This window comes from Onychomys torridus, chromosome 1 (assembly GCF_903995425.1).
Source record: "Onychomys torridus chromosome 1, mOncTor1.1, whole genome shotgun sequence".
Classification (NCBI taxonomy): Eukaryota; Metazoa; Chordata; class Mammalia; order Rodentia; family Cricetidae; genus Onychomys; species Onychomys torridus.
Window position 1 is genome coordinate 31,186,661 of NC_050443.1, and position 20,443 is coordinate 31,207,103.

The following is a 20,443-nucleotide window of genomic DNA, read 5'->3' on the forward strand; positions in this document are numbered from 1 at the left end:
TACTCACAAATTAGGTGATCCTAAATGTCACAACAGAACTAGTGGGGATCCTGACGTTTTGTACTTCTGACAAGATTCAAGGTGACTCTGATGGATGCTTCTGACCTTCAGATCATAATTTGAGGTGCAAAACAGAAGTGTGGTAAAACAGCTTGGAAGGAATATGAAATGCAGAGCTGAAGCCCATGGTAGCCAAAATATGGGCCCTAAGTTGCTAAGTGTGAGGTGCATTTGTAGGTTCCATAAGCTTCAGTATTTGGAGTTATTTTTGCCAGCAATTTAGCCTTACCTCAGTGAAAGACGTGAGATAGAGGAAGCCGCCTGTGGTGTGCAGTGGAAACAGCTCCAGGCAGAGTCAGCCCCCCTTCTTCAAGGCCAGAGGGTACTCATGGACTAGTGTTTCAGTTCTGTGGTTTTAGAGACCGAGTTTGAACTGTAGGACTCACAGTGCAAGGGTTATAGTTTGAGTCAGGCATAAGGGTTGGGAAGACCAGTGTATCAATTGCCAGGACTCCAGGGGTTCCTCTTCCCAAAGACAAAATGAGGTGATAGCTAAGGGGTGTAAGGCCTGGGAGCTGAGAAGAGGGATGACAGCATTGTCTTAGAGTTTCTACTGCTGTGAACAGACACCAATAACTTGACAGCTATTATAAAGGAAACATTTAATTGGTGCTAACTTACAGTTTCAGAGGTTCAGTTTATTATCATCATGGTGGAGAGCATGGCAGTGCACAGGCAGAATAATGCTGGAGAAGGAGCTGAGAGTTCTACATCCTGATCTGCAGGTCGCAGGAAAAGCACCGTGTGCCACTGAGCCTAAGCTAAAGCATCTGAGACCTCAAAGCCCACCCCCACAGTGACTCACTTCCTCAACAAGGCCACATCCATTTCAACAAGGCCACTCACTCCTACTAGGACAAGTCCCTGTAGGGACACATGAGTCTGTTCAGACCCACGAGTCTATGGGGCCATACATTTTCAAACTGCCACAATGACTGATTGATTGGGTGGGCAACTTGAGATCTGAACACAGGTCTGGAAATAGCAACCCAATAAGTGGACAGGCCTCACTCAATCCAGCAGGGCAGGAGGTGACTTGGTGGGCCCTGTGAGGTGTTTGATTGGGTTGCCAGAGATGGAAAGTGAAAGCTCTGGGAAAAGCCCTTCTACCAGTGAAGGGACAGGAGGCAGGAAACAGGTGGATATAAAAGGGAGGAGTCAGTAGCAGGAGATCATCATCAGCAGGACAAATGAAGCAGGCATGGATTTGGGCCAATGCCCCTCAGAAGGATCAGACTTCCAAGCATGTGGCTGTAGGCCACTGGATGGAAGGTAAAGCTTGTGAGATGTCATAAGACAAAGGCAACAAACCCCTCACTGAGGTGTCAAGTGCTTGCCAGAGAGCGGCTTCTGCCTGCAGCTAAACCTAGTGGCAGTCAGCTGGGGTTCTAGCAGCCTTCCTGGGAAGTTGCCCCCAACAGGGCACTGCCAGGGAGGGGCAGGGAGAGACAGCCATGGAAAGAAAGGTAAGATACATGTACTTCTGAATTCCTTGGGAATGTAGCTGGGCTGCCACTGAACCTGTGGGAGGCAGACTTGGATTTTGTTAGTCCTAAAACTCTCTGGGGTGAGGGGTCCTGGGGGTCCCAGAAACACCAGCTGGAAAGAAGCCACGTGTACAGAAGCAGGGGTCTTATTTCGGGCTTGCCTTGGCAGCGCCCTCTTCTGGCAGAGAAGACAAATCGCAGGAGGGCACAGGGGCTCAAAGTGGAATTGAGTACTCTTAAGGGGAGGAGAGGATGGAGTTTTATTTACAGAGGAAAGACAGCTAAAAAGAATAAAAGAGCTGGGCATTGTTGCTCCTTTGGTGGCTGGCTGCGGCTCCTCCACCTCTGTCTCTCTCTTGGATTTCCTACCTGGCTATAACCTGACTCGCCATAGGCCAGAGCAGCTTCTTCATTAGCCAATCATAGCAACAGATATTCACAGCATACAGAAAGACACCCCACAGCACTAGATGCCCCCAGACCGGTAATGCCTCGGCCACCTGGCAACATATAGATTAATTGGAATGGGTTGAATTAAGTTGAAAGAGCTAGTTCATATAAACTGAAGCCATAGGCCATATGGTTTGTAAATAATATAATCCTCTGTGTGTTTACTTGGGACCAAGCAGCTGTGGGATGTGGGTGGGAGAGATTCGTCCCAACCGCAGGGCCAGGCAGGACCAGAGAAACTTATCACTAATGCCTTTAATCTCAGCACTTGAGAGGCAGAGGCGGCAGATCTCCATAAATTTGAGGCCAGCCTGGTTTACATATTAGTTCCAGGACATACATAGTGAGACCCTGTCTAGAGAAAAACCAAACACTGAAAGAATAAAGGAAATGTGAACATAGAGCAGAGTAGTTCCCAACAGAACATCTCCAGTTCCTGTGAGAAGGTTCAAACAGAGGTGAGGGAGAGGGGATGCACTCTGTCTCGGAGTTAGGACAAAAGGAATTGGGGGCAGAATAAATGAGGTTGAGAGGACAGTGGTGGCAGGGTGGCTCTGTGACCAAGCTCAAAGCACTGGCCTTGAGGGTAGTGTGGCCATGGACTTGACTCCAGGAGAGTGCAGTACTGAGGGGGCAGGTCCGTGGTCAGATTCCTACAGCAGAGTGAGGGTCCAAGTCAGGTTCTAGATTTTCGTGAAATGCAGGACAAGAGAACAAAAGATCAGAGAAAGGACGAGCTGAGAGGCTGGACGGAGCAGCCTTCCAAGGCTTTATAAATAGGAGAAACATTAAAGTCTGCACCATGCAGGAGAAGGTGGCTCAGTGGGTAGCACTTGTCTGAGAAGCATGAGGACTAGAGTTTGCATTCCCAGGGCCTACATAAAAGCTGGGCGGGTCTGGTAGCTGCCTCTAACCCCAGTGCCCAGGGAGCAGGCAAGCTGCAGCTTCAGAGAGAACTGCCTCAGTAAACAATGTGAGCGACCAAGGAAGATACCCATGCTGGTTAGTTGTTGTCACCTGTACACAAACACAACAGTGTTCCACTGTGGTCTCTGTTTCAGTGACTGCCTCTAGGGTCTTGTCTTGGTTTCCTTTGGTGATAGACTGTAACCTATAGGCCTAGTAAACCCTTTCCCCCACAACTGGTTGAAGTGTTTATCACAGCAACAGAGAAACAAAGTAGAACAACAGCCAACATCAACTGAGAGTCTTCTGTACCTCCGCACACTCGCAAGCATGAACATAAACGTGTCTTAGCGTTACTATTGCTGTGATGAAACATCATGACCAAAAGCAAGTTGGGGAGGGAAAGGTTAATGACTTACACTTATAGTCATACTCCATCACTGAAGGAAATCAGGACAGGAGCTCAAACAAGGCAGGAACCTGGATGCAGGAGCTGATGCAGAGGCCATGGAGGGGTGCTGCTTACTGGCTTGCTCATCATGGCTTGTTTAGCCTGCTTCCTTATAGAACCCAGGACACCAGCTGATAGACAGCACCATCCCACAATGGGCTGGACCCTTCCCCAACAACCACTAATTGAGAATATACTCTACAGGTAGATATTTTTAATTTGTTGTGGGTTTTTTTGTTTGTGTATGTATAAATTTGTTTTTACAATCAAATCAAAGTTTCCCCTCTCTCCCATCTTCCTAGTTCCTGCACCCTCCCTTTCCCTGGCATCCACTCCCCTACTGTTTCTCATCAGATACAGGCAGGCATCCCTAGATACCAGCAAGCCATGGTATATCAAGTTGCAGTGAGATTAGGCTCCCCCTCCTCTATTGTGGCTGGATGAGGCAATCCCATAGGATCCCAAAGCAGTAACACAGTCAGAGGCAGCCCCTGCTCTCGCTGTCCGGAGTCTCACACGAAGACCAAGCTACACAGCCTACAGCAGGATCTCTTGGAGACATTTTCTCAGTTGAGATCTCCTCTTCTCTGATGACTCCAGCTTGTGTCAAGTTGGCATCAAACCAGCCGGCACAGTACACTCCCACACACCATACTCATAAAACATTTTTAAATAGCCTGGTGTGGTGGCACATGCTTGCAATCCCAGAACTTGGGAGCCTGAGGCAGGAAGATCTCTTGTGTTCAAGACCAGTTTGAGTAACAGTGTGAGACCCTGTCTCAACAACTGCCACCACTCAGCATGTGACAAGTAGAACATGTGGACAGAGAAGTCTCTTCACCAGTTTGGAAAGGCCAGGTCATCTATTTCTTAGCTATGCAATATGAGAAAAGCATTCAGAGTTCCTATCTAAGGAGGAAAGTGCTCAGACTCTTGAGGAGTGTGTAGATTGTACAGCCAGAATAGGCTTAGAAGGACAGTGGCTTTTCCCCAGAACAGGGACGTCAAAGGCAACACAAACAGGCTGCATCTTGGTGTTGATGCGGTGTCTACATCCCCAGACACAGTGTTCCTTGTGATATTTCTCTGGACTCAGTGTAAGTCAAGCAGAGGTGTGCTGACTGGTGTCATGTCAACTGAATACAAGAGGGTCATTGGAGAAAAGGGAGCCTCAATTAGAAATGTGTCTGTAAGATCTGGCTGTAAAGAAGAGGGAGCCTCAATTAAAAGTGTGTCTATAAGATCTGGATATAGGCATTTTCTTAGTGATTGGTGGGGGAGGTCCCAGCCATCATGGATGGTGCCATCCCTGAGATGTGGTCCTGAGTTCTATGAGGAAGCCAGCTGAATAAGCCATGAGGTGCAAACCAGTAAGCAGCACCTCTCCATGACCTCCTCATCAGCTCCTGACACAAGGTTCCTGCTCTGTTTGAGTTTCTGTCCTGACTTCCTTCAGTGATGTGGAAGTGTAAGCCAAAGAAACCGTTTCTTCTCCAAGTTGCTTTGGCCATAGTCTTTTCTCATAGAAATAGTGACCTAAGACAAGAGGAAACTACTTGGAAATATTTCTTAGGATGGAGAAGCTGTGCAATACTGGATTTGTAGGTGTTGTTGAGGAATGAGCAAGATCAGGTGATCGCTGCAGGGCAAACAGGGACCAGTCCTCCTATGGTTGTGTCCCTGGTCCCCAGAGACAGGGAGCACTAAGAACTAAGGCTGTGGTGTGAGAACGGGTGACTGGACATGGAAAGGCCTGAAAATAACAACATGCACACAGCACAGGAGCCCAGAGAAGGGATCATGCCAGATTCTGTGAGAGTGGTGTCTGCCCTGTGTGAACCCAGAAATGTCCTTCAATGACAGATACTCAGGCTCAGCTCCACTTTATCTTAGTGTTTATTACCCTCTTCTCAAGCAAGTAGTTACTACTCCAAGAATAACACAGTTTTGAAACTCTTGGTCCATATTCATGTGAGATAACTATTGTGTGTTCCCAAGCAACTTCAGTGTTCATGGGAATGAAGAACCCCATGTCCTGACCCCAGAGCCCACATCACAGCCTCCTGAGGCAGTAAGGAGGATGCTCAGTATTTGTCAGGCAGTCCTGCAGGTCTGTAGTGATTGGGGTCCTTGCCACTGCGGCCCCAATGGTTGGCTTCCTGGTCAGCTATGGTATCCTCATGTCCACGGCCCATGAGACTCTGAATGCTCTCTCTTGCATCACTAGGAGAAGCAGACATGGAGGAGATCTATCACCACGCTTCATGGCCCCAGTCAACACCCCCAGTTCTCTCATTTGCATGGAATGGCTTTAGGAGAAAACCAGGAAGGGCCAGGCAGGAGGTCAGCCCAGACTGGTCACCCCACACTAGCTGAACATCACCAGGAACACTGGTGATGATGGGAGTCATTCCCTGTCTACATTTGGGAGCAGGCTCACATAGCATGGCTGTGTGCTGACTGCCCAAACCCAGGGTCTACACTAGGCGTAGATGAAGCCAGTACCAGATGAGCAAGAGGAGGGGCCCCACATTTGCATGACTCTCCCCAGATCCAATCTTCTACTACTTCCCCCAGAAGTGTCAAGCCCTGCTACCAAGGTCCAGTCTTCCATCAATCTCTGTTTACCTGATGACTTCAGCAGCCCAGACTCCTCCAGGACCCCTTTGGGCTGCATCATAGTTCCCTCTAGCATGGAAGTATTTGTCTGAGTTTTTCCAGTTGGCCTCCTTCATGTCAGAGTAGGCTCGCCACATATCCCCAGCCCCTAGATGAGAAAGACAGCAGAAACATGAACTTTAAAGCTCTCCCCATGCCTTAGAGAGGATGAAAAGAACTCATGGCTTGAGCCTGTGGTCTGAGCAGCTGAGAGCGTGAATGGAAGATCATCTCCTGATCCTCACTGTGGTCTCCTAGTAACTCTGGAGGGCCATTAGGGGGCCCAGGGGCCCTGTGTTTGCCTTTCTTTCACAGTGCTGCTGTGAGCTGCCCCTCAGTGGGTGGGAAGCATCCAATGAGGCAGTACAGTGTCATTACATAGCAGGATGTGTCAGCTTCAGTATCGTGGAAGTGTTTGCTACAGAGTTGTCAGCTTCTGCCACCGGACCTCATAGCACATTTCCTTAGAAGTGCGACCTAGTGTGTCTACAGCCATGGAAAATGCCCTGCGAGCACGCTACCTCCAAGCAAGGCCAGTGTTTCCAGAGGCAGCTACCCTCAGCCAGGAAGTCCCATCTCGAGGTGACTGTTAGTACCCAGAAGGCAGAGGGGAGCTGCACACAGGGAGCATGGACTCTGATCCCCAAGAATTCTGTCCTGACAGAGAGCATGTGACCCACAGTCACACTGCCATCTCTGCCCTTTGACTAGACTGCACAGGTGTTGTGCTGTCTTGAGGGAGCTTTGGAGCAATGATCTCGGCTGTGGTTGCAGGTTCTGATCCTCTGAGGAGACACTGAGAGTCACCATGCCAGGTACACCCAAGGCCAATCTTGAGTCTCTAGGTGCAGGGGAATGACTGGTCCAGACCTGGGTGGTATTGCAACTCTCTAGGTGATGCCATTGGTACCTTATATTGCTCACAAATGAATTTAGAAAGTGTCTGGCAGACTGACAGATAAGGTTGTCCTCAAGCACAGCTAGGTTGTGATCTCTGCTCTGCCTCCTGCTGTAGGCAGTGCATTTCAGGAAGTCTTGCCCGAGTCCCTGGTCCATCCTGACAAGCAGGACAGTGAGTCCAGCTCTTCTGAATGCTCGGGTCTTGTATAACAGGTGTGGGTGTTCACCAGGGTCCATGGAATGAAGACACAGAAGCACCTCAAGGATGAATCTTTTCCAACTGCAAAGTGGATTCCTCTCTCTGGACTGAACCACTGTAGCTTAGCAGAGGGCCCTTTGATTGTAATACAATTTACACCTTCAGCAAGTCAATTTCATTTACCTAAACCTCTTATCTAAGCTCCCCCCCAAAGGGACAATGCCAAATGCAAATTTTCAGTAAAGGAATACTACCGTGTTCTGAGTTGGTCCTAAACTAAGCTTGCATAGGCTTTAAACCCCCTAGGAAACTCTCAGATAAGACTTAAAACAGAGGGTACCAGAGACAGGAGTTAGCAATCACAAAAGGCAGATCAAAGCTAGGTGCTAACACTCCGGAATCTGCAGGAATTCTCCCAACACTCAGGAGACCCCTAGAGGCTGTGCCTCTCTGTCCCCAAAGCCTTACCGTGGTAAGCCTCACCAAGGAATGAAAACCAGCTTTGACTGCTGACTCCCAGGACCAGGGAGCAGAAAATGAGTCCAGTGAGAAGCTTCATCCTGCTGAAATGAAAGGACAGGCTGAAGGAGATGCCCACAGTCTGGTACCTCCCCTCTGGTGTCTCATCCACAGATGCCCTGGTTGTTCTGTCTTACTGATGTTCAGGAGTGTCCTAGAGTGGCCCCTGGAGACCTCACAGCAGGACCCCCCTCAGAGCCACAAGGTCTCAGTTCTGACCCCATGCTGCCTTCTAGACTAACTGTTTATGAAGGCAGCAAGGCAGCTCTGATGGAGATGCAGGAGCAGAGACTAGATCACCACTCCCTCCAGGAGCCTCTGATTCAGCAGGAAGCATTTCCCACGTGTCCCTCAGCCGGCACAAATCCCACACCAGGTGAATGGAAGTGAGGAATTCCCTTGAGAGCAAAGCACACTTGCTGAAACACAGCACACACTAAGTATCTTTGCAGAGGTTTGTCCCTCACCTGATGTCTGGTGGGCAGAGATGGGTGGCTGTGGCTGTCAGGGAAAGGAGGCTGGTATTTATGCTGAGCTTCCCTGCTGGGGTCAGGGGCAGAGAGAGACTGGCACCGTGCTTGGGGAAACTCCCAGCAGGTCATTTCTTCTAAAAGACTGCAACAGAAATCTGGCTTCATCCACAGGACGTTTCCCGTAATTGTGCAATGTGAACACACTATACACCTTTGTCTTTTCAGTCTTCTGGGTCAGAGTACATACTTTGTAATACTGATGGAACTGAGGATGCTGAGAGGCAAGGAGTGGCCATCTCAGTAGAGGATCAGGGCTCCTAAGGATAGGAGAATAATTTCTGTAGCCTAGGCATTGCCTCAGGTTGGTTTTTATTTTTTAACCTGGAACTGACACTTTACCCTTAGTCAGTCAGTCAGTCAGTCAGTCAGTCAGTCAGTCAGTCAATCTCTCCCCCTCTCTGGTTTTTGAGACAGAAACTGTGTAGCCCTGGCTCTCTTGGAACTTATTCTGTAAACCAAGCTGGCCTAGAACTCACAGATTCACCTGCCTCAGCCTCCCAAGTGCTGGGATTAAAGGCGTGGACCACCACAGCCCGGCTCTCTTGCTCTTCTTAAGCAGAAACGTTCTAGGGAGAGGGTTCTGGACACCACAGGCAGCCTGGACAAGGTGACATCATTACAAACTGAAGATGGACGGAGAAGACAGACTGATTCTCTGCCTGAAACTAGTTTCTTGTTCCTCCTCCTTTGGCTGGGCTCTGTTCACCCCAGCAGACAAGCTCATTAGTCTCTTCTTTCTGATGTCCACTCTCCTGTCATCCCGCTCTTCTTCCTTGGTATGAATGAAAAACAGACTTTCAAACTCCCAGGGTACGTAGCATGTGGGAGGAGAAGAGAGGGGCATCGAGATTCTATCTGACTTTACAGATGTCTTATGTGCACACAGGCCATTAGCGAATAAAACAGATCAGTTACGGCCCCTGTGGCCTGGCCAGCAAGTTATGAATCTGACCGATCTACCTTCTTTGTTTGAGGTTAAAGACTCAGGAAGTAATAACAAAACAAAAAGACAAACCCAACTGTAGCCTTAGGACAGAGGATGTTTTGTTTACATAATGATTGCAAGGACTCCCACATTGTAACTTCAGAGTGACAGCAGATGGGTCTGTACTGTCCCTGCGTGTGTGTGGTGTGTGTCACACCACCTGGAGGGTGGTCAGCAGCCATTCGTCACCATGTTTGTCCTAATGGGACTTGCAGAACCAGTACACTGGGCTAACACAGTCCCTGTACTGAAAGGTCCGGCCTCGTGGTGTTTACATCGCAGGGACCAATAAATAAGCACACGGCACAAAGCAGGCCACCCTCAGTGTCTGGATTTAAATGATCCCTGGTGATTGTTGGGAAGAAATGTTTTTATGATCAAGCATAGCAACTTTTTGAATACCAATCATTTTCACAAGATAAAATAATAATAATCTCAGGTTTCAACGATGGCCCAACATTTGCTGCCCTTTCAGAGGACCTGAGTTTGGTTCCCAGCATCCATGTTAGGCATCTCACAACTGCCCATAACTCAGTTTCAGGGTATCAACACTCTCCTGTCTCAGCAGGCTCCTGCACATGTATGATGTACATAAACTCACACAGACATAAATATGTTACATTAAATAATAAAAACAAATAATTCTTTAAAAATAATCTCTAGTAAATTTTTACAAATATTATCAGAGTTGCTAGGAAATACATTCAACAATCAATTGAGGATTTTTGCTGCTGAAAAAAGGGAGGAGGGATTGTATGAGGCAGGGGAATCAAGGTCATGAGGGGGAATCCACAGAGACAGCTGGCCTGAGCTTGTGGGAACTCCTGGACTTTGGACCAAGTTAGGGAGCCTGCATGGGACCGACCTAGTCCCTCTGCATGTGTAGCTTGGTCTGTCTGGAGGCTCCTAATAATGAGATGGTGACCTGAACCTGGTGCTCAGCTGGTTTGTAGGAACCTGTTCCCCATGCTGGATTACCTCACCCAGCCTTGATGCTTTGGGAGGAGTTCTCAACTTGATGTGCCCTGTTTATTCACGCCCAAGGGAGGCCTGCCCCTTTCTGAATGGAGATAGAGGAGTGGATGGGGAGGGGGGTAGATGGGAGGCTAGGGGGTTGGAACAGGAGGAGAGGAGGGAGGGGAAACTGTGGTTGGTATGTAAAATAAATAAAAAATAATAAAAATAAATAAGTAAAATGACTAAAATAGCAACTACCTAATTTCTGACCAATGAACTCACAATGAATGTTTTGTGTGCATTCCACACTAACACAGAGAGGGAGGGGCTAATTCCATCTTCTCTCAATGATACAACAACTATGCATGATAAATTCCAAAAGTGAAAAATTGCCTCCTTCATCTGTCTGTGTGCCACATGAATGCCTGGTGCTTCTGGGCCGGAAGAGGATGTCAGATGCCCTGGAACTGGAGGGAGAGATGGTTGTGACCCACCGTCTGAGTGCTGCTAACTGAACCCAAATCCGGAACAGCAACCAGTGCTCTTAACTGCTGAGCCGAGGTGGGTGCCTGGGTCCAGGTGCAGAAGGCTTAGTTTGGGTGCACAGGATGGAGTTATTCTTGATCCTTTGAATGTTAACAAAGCTTCAAAAGTGATTTGATAAATTGTATCTATAGCCTGGCACTGGTGGTGAACACATTTAATCAAAGCATCAGGAGGTAGAGGGAGTTAGTAGATTTCTGTGAGTTCGAAGTCAGCCTGTTCTACAGTGCAAGTTCCAGGACAGCCAAGGCTACACAGAGAAACTCTGTCTTGGAAAAACTTGTGTATAGGACACAATTGTCTGCTGGTCCACACTGCAGGTAGACTCCAGATTCCAGTCACTGTTGCAGACAGTAGGGTGGAGACTGCATCCTCCCTCTCTGTGGTGTCCTTTGCCCTGGTTCTTTCCATTATGTAAAGCCCAGCAGGCTGCAGAAGGCAGGAAGACTGGAGAAGAGAGGTGTGCAGAGGTGTGTACACTGGTGCTCCTGGGTACTTCTCACTCACCAGGTCAAAAGGATTTCCCCTTCACTGTGGGTGCCGGCTTTGGAAGGGACACATCTCAACAGAGCTAGGGGTCTATTCCCTTCACTACGTCCTTTAGAACACCACACATGTGACTGGCTTGTGAGAAGAGGCTCAAGAGGGACACCTTTCCCTCTGTCCCTCACGTCTGTAATGGGCTGCCTGCTGCCAAGAAGGGGGGAGGAAATGGACAGTGGACTTGACCGCTAAGCCTCTGCTCTGAATTAATTTATTTCTTGGTTTTTCTTCCTGGGAGATAGCAAACTTAGGCTGTATGTATCCTCTGCTTTAATGGTTCCTTAAAACTGAACTTTTGTATATACACTCTTTCATATATTTTTCTATTTATTACCCATTTTGTTATTAAATACCTAGGAGAGTTGTCTTAAGCAAGCATCACCATCCCCTCATTAGAAGTCTCACATTCATGAAACCATAGCCTGGACTGTCTGTCCAACACCTGCTTCAGTGATTGTCAAATAAAGGACCCAGTGAATCCTTGTCCTGTGATTAAACAGCCGTGGGATAAAACCCAACACTTCAGTCACTGACACTCATGAAAGTACAATGGAGCAGAAGAACCCCTGTTGCTGAGTGACATCATAGCCTTGGGATCGCCATATACCAAGGTACTGCTCACATGTGGATGGCCCTGCTGTATGGAAAACTACTGTCCTGCAATTCACATGAAACTTCAGCACACAGAATTCTATGCAGGCTTTGATGATGGTAAAGAATGTCTCCATACCTGGTTTGTACTTACTTCAACGCACTTCTTTTGGTTAACCACATTAGTGTACAAGACTCTTCCCTGTGTGCCAGCAACAGCCTCATGCACCTGATACTCACTCTTTCTTTGTTGTACTTGGAGACAACATGGATGGATTAGCCTATATTGTCTAGCTGTGTGCAGGTGCATGTTCACACAATGACCTGGGCACCTTAGCCATATTGTGATATTGAGGAGCTATGTCCTCCATAAGTAACCAAGATGGCAGAACTGTTGGGACATTTGTGGGTCCTTTGAGAGTTGGAGCCTTACTAGAGGAAGTATATCACTGGGATGTATGTCACTTTGAGTTCTTATAGTCTTACTTCACTTTCTGTTTACTCTCTGCTTCCTGCCTGCATCTGAACTTCCTGCCATGTCTCCCTGCCATGATGGATTCTTATTCCTCTGAAACCATAAGTATAAAACCATTCTTTTATAAGTTTCTAAGTTATGGTATTTTTGTCTGGCAATAGAAGAGTAACTAAAATTCTGCGTCCCTCAGAGCACATCCCTGTCTCTAAGCAGTGCATGCATGTAGGTGAACACGCCACTGGTGCAAATTCAGAAGGTCCAGGAGTACAGAGGCATGGATCCCTTGATGCACACTTTCTTGGCTGTGAAAACAGCAGAAATGCTACTGAACATCACTGGGCCCACCCAATCCTATGCTTTTTCTTAGACACTATCCCCTCTACACCAGGACTTTAAGGGTGTCTCACAGTTTTACTATGGGGCATAGCTGAAGTCACTCTAGGTCCTGGAACACAAGGTGACTCTTCCCCTTAGGACCATGCTGTTTCCAACCCAAGGTGCTGGATTTTAAGATCTATGATGGGAATTCAGGGTCATGGCCTCTCCTGGACAAATCCTCTGGTGTTTTGTAACAGGGCTTTCACATAGGGAGAAGCATGGCAGGGTACCACAGGGACAATGTCCAGGTTTTGTTGTCTGAAGCTGGATTGCTGTGACCCATGGCCCTTTTCCAAACTAAGCCACCCATCCTAGAATTCCTGTAAACCACCACTCATTTTTTAATGCATGGGTCAATTTCCAGAAAGCCTTCTTAGGGAGTTCTGAGGTAGAGCTGGAGTAGGCAGAGTGCTGGCTGAGGGCTGCTATGTTCTGGGTGCTGGTCCTTGAATGAGTCCTACAGACTCTCTGAGGCTCTCTGCAGACTCTCTACAGGCTCTTTCAGAGAAATGGATTTGGTCATAGATAGTCTCTTCTTCCTGTGTAACAGCATTCTTCCCAGGAGGGGTCCTGCTCCTGATAGAAGGAATGGGTTGACTGTGGCCCTCTGACACATGGATCCCATTCCTTAGGGTGAAACTTGAACCCTCTGTCCTGTATTTAAGGTTTTCCAAGTTCAGAATTAGTCTGCAATTCCTAATGTGTGTGCTTTCGTTTTGTTTCCAACTACTCAGGACTTCACACATGCGAGCAAGCACTATACCACTGGGCCATATGCCTAGCCCCACATTCACTTCTGCGTGCTGTATGTTATCTCTAAAAAGAAAATCTTGTTTATAAGCACTTTTTCTAAGAATGTCTCAAAAATATATTATAGACATATCTATCCCCACTAGCCAGACTTCTATTTTTTTCACTCTTGGCCCTCCATCATTCTCTCTCTCTCTCTCTCTCTCTCTCTCTCTCTCTCTCTCTCCCTCCCTCCCTCTTTCCTCCCTCCCTCCCTCCCTCTTCCTCCCTCCCTCCCTCCCTCCCTCCTCCCTCCCTCCCTCCCTCCCTCCTCCCTCCCTCCTCCCTCCCTCCCTCCTCCCTCTCTCCCTCCCTCTTCCTCCCTCTCTCTCATCTCTCTTCTCTCTCTTTTCTCAGTAGATTGAAGCCTGTTGGGGAAAACCAGAAAGGCATCAAGTCTACTTGATATTTAGAAGAAGGTGCCATCCTGGCTTCTGGGTATCAGCCACTCCATGAAGCCGCCAACTTGTGAAGAGGGGAGGTTGCTGCCTCTGTCCACAGGTCTGAATATTCAGTTCCTAGGCTCCCTCACTTGGATTGGCTTTCAGTGCACAGCCTTCATTCAGTGACCAGAACCAGCCTCCCAGGATCTTCCCTCTACTAACATGATCTCACTAGTCCCCCTTCCCCTGCTAACCCTGCCAGCATCACTGACAGTCCTTGGTGCTCTTCAGGCTGCTTCCCCAGTGTTCTGCCAGAGCACAGTTCATGGTCCATTCAAAGCTCTCTGTGCTGGACCAGCAGCACTGGCTGCTGCTGTAGACTGGTTCTATCACAACCTCTCCCTGCAGTTCTGAATCAGCACCCTCGCCATGTAAATGTACTCATAGGAATCTTGACATCTTCAAAAACAATTCCTCTCATATCAAACACATCTGGCCTTTGTGTCTTTCATTTTCCCCCACTAATCCATCCTACTGGGTGTCTGCTTCCAAAGTTTCCTAGCATGAGCTTAGCTTCTGCATTGGAACTTGACAGTGAAAAAACCCAGCAATTGTGCATTTTCTGACCACTCACAATGCACCATCTCCTTACCTTTCTATTCTGGTCTTTAGTCACATCAGAGTCTGCATCACAGTATGTACACATCATCGTCTCCTCACCCATCCCTTCAAACTCTTGTAATTTGATGACCATTCCACAAATAATAACAGGCATTTGTAAGGAAAATGCCAGAAAGAAAGGACTATAGCATCATTCTGAACAAATGTACATCCACAAGCCATTATCCAATCATCAAACAACCAAAAGTTAAGACCTCCTCAGGTCTCTGAATCTACTTTGATCATACTAAACTCCTCTTGGTCATCCTGTTGTTGCCCCGAGTCATGGAGATCCTGTGGTCATCATTCTGAAGGAGCAGTGCCCTTGTGCTCTCCAGCAGGTCATAGATGGGGCAGCCACTAGGATGGGCCAAACCAAGGCCCAGCATGTGGGTCTGGATGGTAGATGAACTGGTCAGTCTGGCCACTGGGGCCACCCCCTCAGGGGACAGGCAGAGCCGGTCTGCCTAAGCCATGCCATCTGGGCCAGCTCTCTCTCACCTGTAGTTAGAGGTGGGGCCATCTCTTCCATTGCAGGGGTGGGGTGGGGGATTGTGGCACCAACTCTCACAGGAGTACCTTCTAGGAACTCTCAGTAGTAACCTGGAGAGACCAACTAGGGTTAGAAAATGTTCTTCTCTGTTATGTCTCAGGCTGCTCTGCCCACAGGCTCAAGCCATGAGTTTTTTCATCCCTGTCATCCTCTCATGTTGTCTTTCCCACCCAGGGGCTGAGGACATGTGCGAGCCTACTCTGACATGAAGGAGGCCAACTGGAAAGATTCAGACAAATACTTCCATGCTAGAGGGAACCATGATGCAGCCCAAAGGGGTCCTGGGGAGTCTGAGCTGCTGAAGTCATCAGGTAAACACAGACTGTTGGGATACTGAGCCTTGGTAGTAGGGATTGACTGTACTAGGGGCCCAGGGGTAGATGAACCTTCAGAGAAGGTCATGCCAATCTGTGGCCCCTCCCCCTCTTGCTCAGGCAGTTACTTCCTCCATTCATACTCAGTGTGGATCCTGGGCTGTGGGCAGAGCCAGCACTCAGCTCATGATGGGTAGACCTGTTTCCAAATGCAGACAGGGAGTGATTCATCCTTGCCTGTCTGGTGATGGTCATTCAGTACAGGGTGGCCAGACTGGCCTAAGCAGGCCTGGGCTTGGCAGGGTCACCGTTTTAGGCCCTCCTTCCTGGCCCTTCCTGGTTTCCTCCTAAAGCCATTCCATGCAAATGAGAGAACTGGGGGTGTCGACTGTGGCCATGAAGCGTGGTGATAGATCTCCTCCATGTCTGCTTCTCCAAGTGACGCAAGGGAGGGCATTCAGAGTCTCATGGGCCGTGGACATGAGGATACCATGACTGACCAGGAAGCCAACCATTGGGGCCGCAGTGGCAAGGACTGCCTGACTAATACTGAGCATCCTCCTTTCTGCCTCAGGAGGCTGTGCTGCGGGCTCTGGGGTCAGGACATGGGGTTCTTCACTTTAGTGTCCACTGTGGGTGTGGAGGGCCCTCCATACAGTGCATATGTAATAAATTCATAAGAGATGAAGCTTCCTGTCATTGTGTTTTCAGTGGGTGGACCTGTGTGGTATAGAGTCAATACTAAACACATAGAATAGACTATTTAGGCTTAGCTCTTAGGTTCTCAGAAGTTACATAGAGAGCTCTGATGGCTGGCCCATTCCCCCTCCAGGCTCATGTGACTATTCAAGTCCCTGAAGTTACAGAGATACTGTTTTCAGACCTTTCCATGTCATGACCGCCACCCTCTGTGCCTACTGTGTTCTAGCACTTTCTCTTCTCTCACACATTAGTCTGATATTTCTCTGCCTCTGTGGACAGGGACACAACTGTGGGAAGACTGCCGTGGTGGATTCTGCCTCAGACACTGCCGTTTTGATCATCTGTCTCCTCCTCAAATACACATTCTCTCTCTCTCTCTCTCTCTCTCTCTCTCTCTCTCTCTCTCTTTCTCTCTCTCTCTCTCTTCTCTCTTGTTCAGGATATTGAACTCAGGGCCTCACACACGCTAGACAAACACTCTACTACTGAACTATAGCCCCAGTCTGTAACTGTTTATTTCCCAGGAAGGATTGAGCAAGACGGATTCTGCCAAGGCTTGTTTGGATTTAACAGCTCTCTTCTCATCCATGTTAAGTAGAGAGAGAACAGCTGCTCCATGGCAGCAAGGTCCTAGCAGCTCTACCTCCTCTGGAAGCTCAGCTAGAGAAACGGACATAGCTGGCACTCTTTTCCAGGGAGTGTTGCTCTTGCTGTACTCCTGAGATCCATTTCACATGTGGTTGGTAAGTTCTAGTGGGGAACAATGATATTTTCTGATGGTTTGCTTTCTAGAGGTAGGGTCTCATGTAGCCCATGTAGGACTGGAACCAGCTTTGTAGCCATGGATGACCTTAAACTTCTGATCTTTCTGCCTCCACCTCCTGAGTGCTGGGAACACAAGCCTGTGCTGCTGAGCTAGCTTTGTGTGGTGGTGCTGGGGATGGAGGCCATGGCTGCAGACACCCTGGGAATGCGGGTTATTGCTTGACTTCCAGCCCCAGCATTTCTGTATCTTTAGGGTCTGAGCTAAGTGGAAGAGGGACTCAGGAAAGGCTGGTTGATCAGCTTTAGTCAGCTTCACTAGGTACAAATCTGGCAGAGAGTCCTAAAGCCCGTTATTCTTGTCCTTGCAGCAGAGATTTGGAGATGAAGAAGGAATGCAGGTTAGCCTGTTTGTACTAGTCAGAGTGTGGGTCTGTCATTTTTTGATTGAGATAAGGCTCATCTGTGTAGCCTTGGCTGGTCTAGAATTTGCCTAGTAGACCAGGTTGGCCTCAGAATAAGGCATCCACCTGTCTCTGCCTTGGAGTTCTGGGACTGAAGGTGTGTGTCCAATGCCCTGCCTGTGGGTCTGTTTTGACTGCTCTTCCTGGTCCTGCAGCACCATGAGGCTCGCCACAATCCTTGTCTTTTGCTCTTTATTCGCGGGAGTCAGTGGTGATGGCTGGTATTCGTTCTTCAAGGAAGCCATACAAGGTAAGAATTTGGATAGGATGGGCACATTTAACAGTGCCAGGGATGCCCTCTGAGCAGAGGCCACATATTTGTAGGGTGCACATACACCTTTAAAAACTACAAATGAGTCAGGGTAAGGGTGTGGCTTTATGTGGCTTCCCCCTTCTACACTGGTCACTTGGCACCCTCTGAGGGACCTTCAGACACAGTTGACAAGGTCCAGCCTGTATTGATCCAGAGGGATGAGGATTTCCAGAGAGTGTGCTCCACAGAGAGAATTCACAGACAGCAAATTCCCCGTTTTGGAGTGTAAGTGGGCACTCAGTGTGTCTCCAGAGGCACATGAACTTAGTAAACGTGCACATGACTACAGATAGTACTTTCTACAAAATTCCCATCCTGTTCTAGACATGGAAGTTCAGCATTGCATGTCATGTATTTTCAATACCACAGTCTACTTGTAGTCTGCACTGGTCACCCCACCACCATGTCGTCCCCTCAAACTGAAGCCAATACAGCCTCTTCCCTGTGCTGCTTATCAGGGATTTTGTCACCACGATGAAAAAGTAGTTGATCACACTCTTGGCTGTGTTTTCTTACTGGCCATGATTAAAAGTAGATTCTTTGCCCCGGCCAGCGGGGTGTCAACGGGGCCACCCACCTATGGGAGCGAATGACAGGACAGGGGACACAAGAGATGGACAGCAAGACAGTATTCTGATCAAGCCGCCAAAGTTTATTTTCCTCCACATGGCTTATATAGCATAAGAGGGGAAGGGGCAGGAAGGTGGGAAGGGGAAGAGATGTGGAAGGCGTGCAGTATGTGGGAGACATGCAGGTCGTGCAACTGCAGGAAGTCTGCTAAGGTGACTGGTCAGGGGCCATTTGTTCTGTTGCTAGGCTACCTGACCATGGAATGCTCTTTACATTCGGTTGCCATGGCACCTGACTGTGGAATGTTCTTATCTTTGGGAGCCTCCAGTTAGCAAACAGGTGTTACTGCCCTGGGGGAGAGGGGAAGGCAGTGGGTTTATGACTTATTCTCTGGCTTAGCTAGTACTTTCCATGGTTCATGTTTCATTCCTGAAATCTTGGTCCCTAACAATTCTTAATCTCCTCTCACTGCACAAACGGTCCCTTGTTAGATCTCTTGCTGGAGAATCCAGTCTCTTCTTTGTGCACAGCCCATATAAGATACAGCCTAGAACTCATAAACTGTCAATCAATCCAACTCAGTCTAATCCATGGAGAAGCCCTCTCATTGTGGTCACCAGGGAAGCCCCTTCCCGGGGACATGCACTCACCTCCATGGACCATTTCAAAGGGGTGGAAATGTGAAAATCCACACAAAAATCCACTTCTGCAATGACCCCAGGTTCACTTTTGTAAGTTTCCTCCATTTGTAGGCACTTGGGACTTGTGGAGACCTTATCGGGACAATCTAGAAGCCAATTACCAAAATTCAGACAGATACTTCTCTGCTCGGGGCAACTTTGAGGTCCAACAAAGAGGAGCTGGCGGCGTCTGGGCTGCTAAAATAATCAGGTAATGGCCCTGCCACGTCATGCCTCTCACTGTTCCAGCCTGTGGTCTCTCCTGCTGTCTGTGCTCGCAGGGTCCGGGTGGTCTGCAGAGGAAGAAAGGGAGGGAAAGGATGGAGAGTGGGGATGGATACACTCACAAAGAAGAAGTGGAACCCAAGAAGGGGTCCTAATGCATCTTGTCACAGGGAGTGGAAAGGACAAGCAGGCTGAGGACCTTGCCCAGGAGGCTCATATTCCGTCTTCCCTGTGCCTAAGTTTTCACTCCTCCAGTATGTTCTGGGTCATTTTTTGGTAGGAGAGGAGGAGGGACCTTGGAGGTGGGGCTGTCTCACTCTGGGATTCACCTCTTGTCTCCCTTCCTTGGCTTTCAGCACCAGCAGGAAATACTTTCAGGGTCTCCTAAACCGGTATTATTTTGGAATGAAGGACCATGGATTGGAAAGCCTGGAATCTACCCGGAAAGCTGAGGAATGGGGTCGAAGTGGCAAAAACCCTAATCGCTTCAGACCCCAGGGCCTGCCTGAGAAGTTCTGAGCGTGCTACACAGGCTACACTGAGGGGACAAGGCTGTGAGCCGCATCCTTCTCCCCTTGTTAGGACGTCACTGGTGTCCACAGGAATCACAGAGAGATGCCCAACAAATACTTTGTGGATGGAATTTGTTGATGGAAATGGGGAACTGTCAGAAATGCTTTCTGGGAAGAATTGCTAGGTATCACATAGAAGATAAGTAGAGGAGGAGCTGTGACCACCAGGCAGTAGTCTGAAACCACGCAGGGCCCTCACACAACCCCATCAAATCTGCTCTAGCCTTTGGACACACCAGCTTCCCCTGACAAGTAGGCCTGAGGTAGCAAAGAGTTGCCAGCCATGTCAATCATCTCCACAAGTGAAGTTTGCTCTGAGATGTGTCCTGATCAGCTGCCCATCAATTCCTCCTTGATATAGATCAGATGTGTGTCCCTACTACAAGATCTTCTGGTCATACCAGGGCCTCTCTGCTTGTGTTATTATTGTTTCCCAGGCTTTTCTGTGTAGTGATGCCACTCTGCTTTATCCACCATGTCATGGTCTGACTCAAGGCTTTTTCACCTATGACCCTTTTCATACAGAGAAGAGCATCACTTTGACAAAGCCTTTTCCTAACCTTAGGAATCCTAACCTAGACATTGCACTGGGGACCAGGGCTATTGCTCAATTAGCAGAGTGCTTGCTTAGCATTCATGAACCCTTAGGGGGATCTTAGAACTGTGTAAATCTGGTGATGGAATACATTTATATTCCTTGCACTGGAAAAGTAGAGGCTGATCAGACCAGGTTCAAGACCAGCGCTGGCTATAAAGTGAGTTGAGGCTAGCCTGGGATAAATGAGACCCTGTGTCACAATAAAATGCACACACACACACAC

The 20,443-nt window shown here is 48.4% G+C and overlaps 2 protein-coding genes across 3 annotated transcripts; one reads left to right on the forward strand and one right to left on the reverse strand.

Moving 5' to 3' along the window:
* Nucleotides 1-5,438: 5,438 nt before the first annotated feature.
* On the reverse strand, nucleotides 5,439-7,670 carry LOC118590149 (serum amyloid A-5 protein). 2 transcript variants are annotated; one of them, XM_036198032.1, is made up of 3 exons: nucleotides 7,580-7,670; nucleotides 5,983-6,121; nucleotides 5,439-5,490 (listed from the first exon to the last, which is right to left on the reverse strand). In XM_036198032.1, the coding sequence occupies exons 1-3, from the start codon at nucleotides 7,668-7,670 to the stop codon at nucleotides 5,439-5,441; spliced, it is 282 nt and encodes a 93-aa protein (XP_036053925.1). The 2 variants fall into 2 exon arrangements, with proteins under 2 accessions (XP_036053925.1, XP_036053917.1); XM_036198024.1 differs by having other exon boundaries at nucleotides 5,439-5,577.
* A 7,162-nt stretch (nucleotides 7,671-14,832) lies between these two features.
* Nucleotides 14,833-19,581, forward strand: LOC118594170 (serum amyloid A-4 protein-like). Its single transcript, XM_036204047.1, has 5 exons — nucleotides 14,833-14,869; nucleotides 15,203-15,323; nucleotides 17,418-17,512; nucleotides 18,898-19,036; nucleotides 19,407-19,581. The coding sequence occupies exons 1-5, from the start codon at nucleotides 14,833-14,835 to the stop codon at nucleotides 19,567-19,569; spliced, it is 555 nt and encodes a 184-aa protein (XP_036059940.1). The 3' UTR covers nucleotides 19,570-19,581.
* The last annotated feature ends 862 nt before the right edge of the window (nucleotides 19,582-20,443 follow it).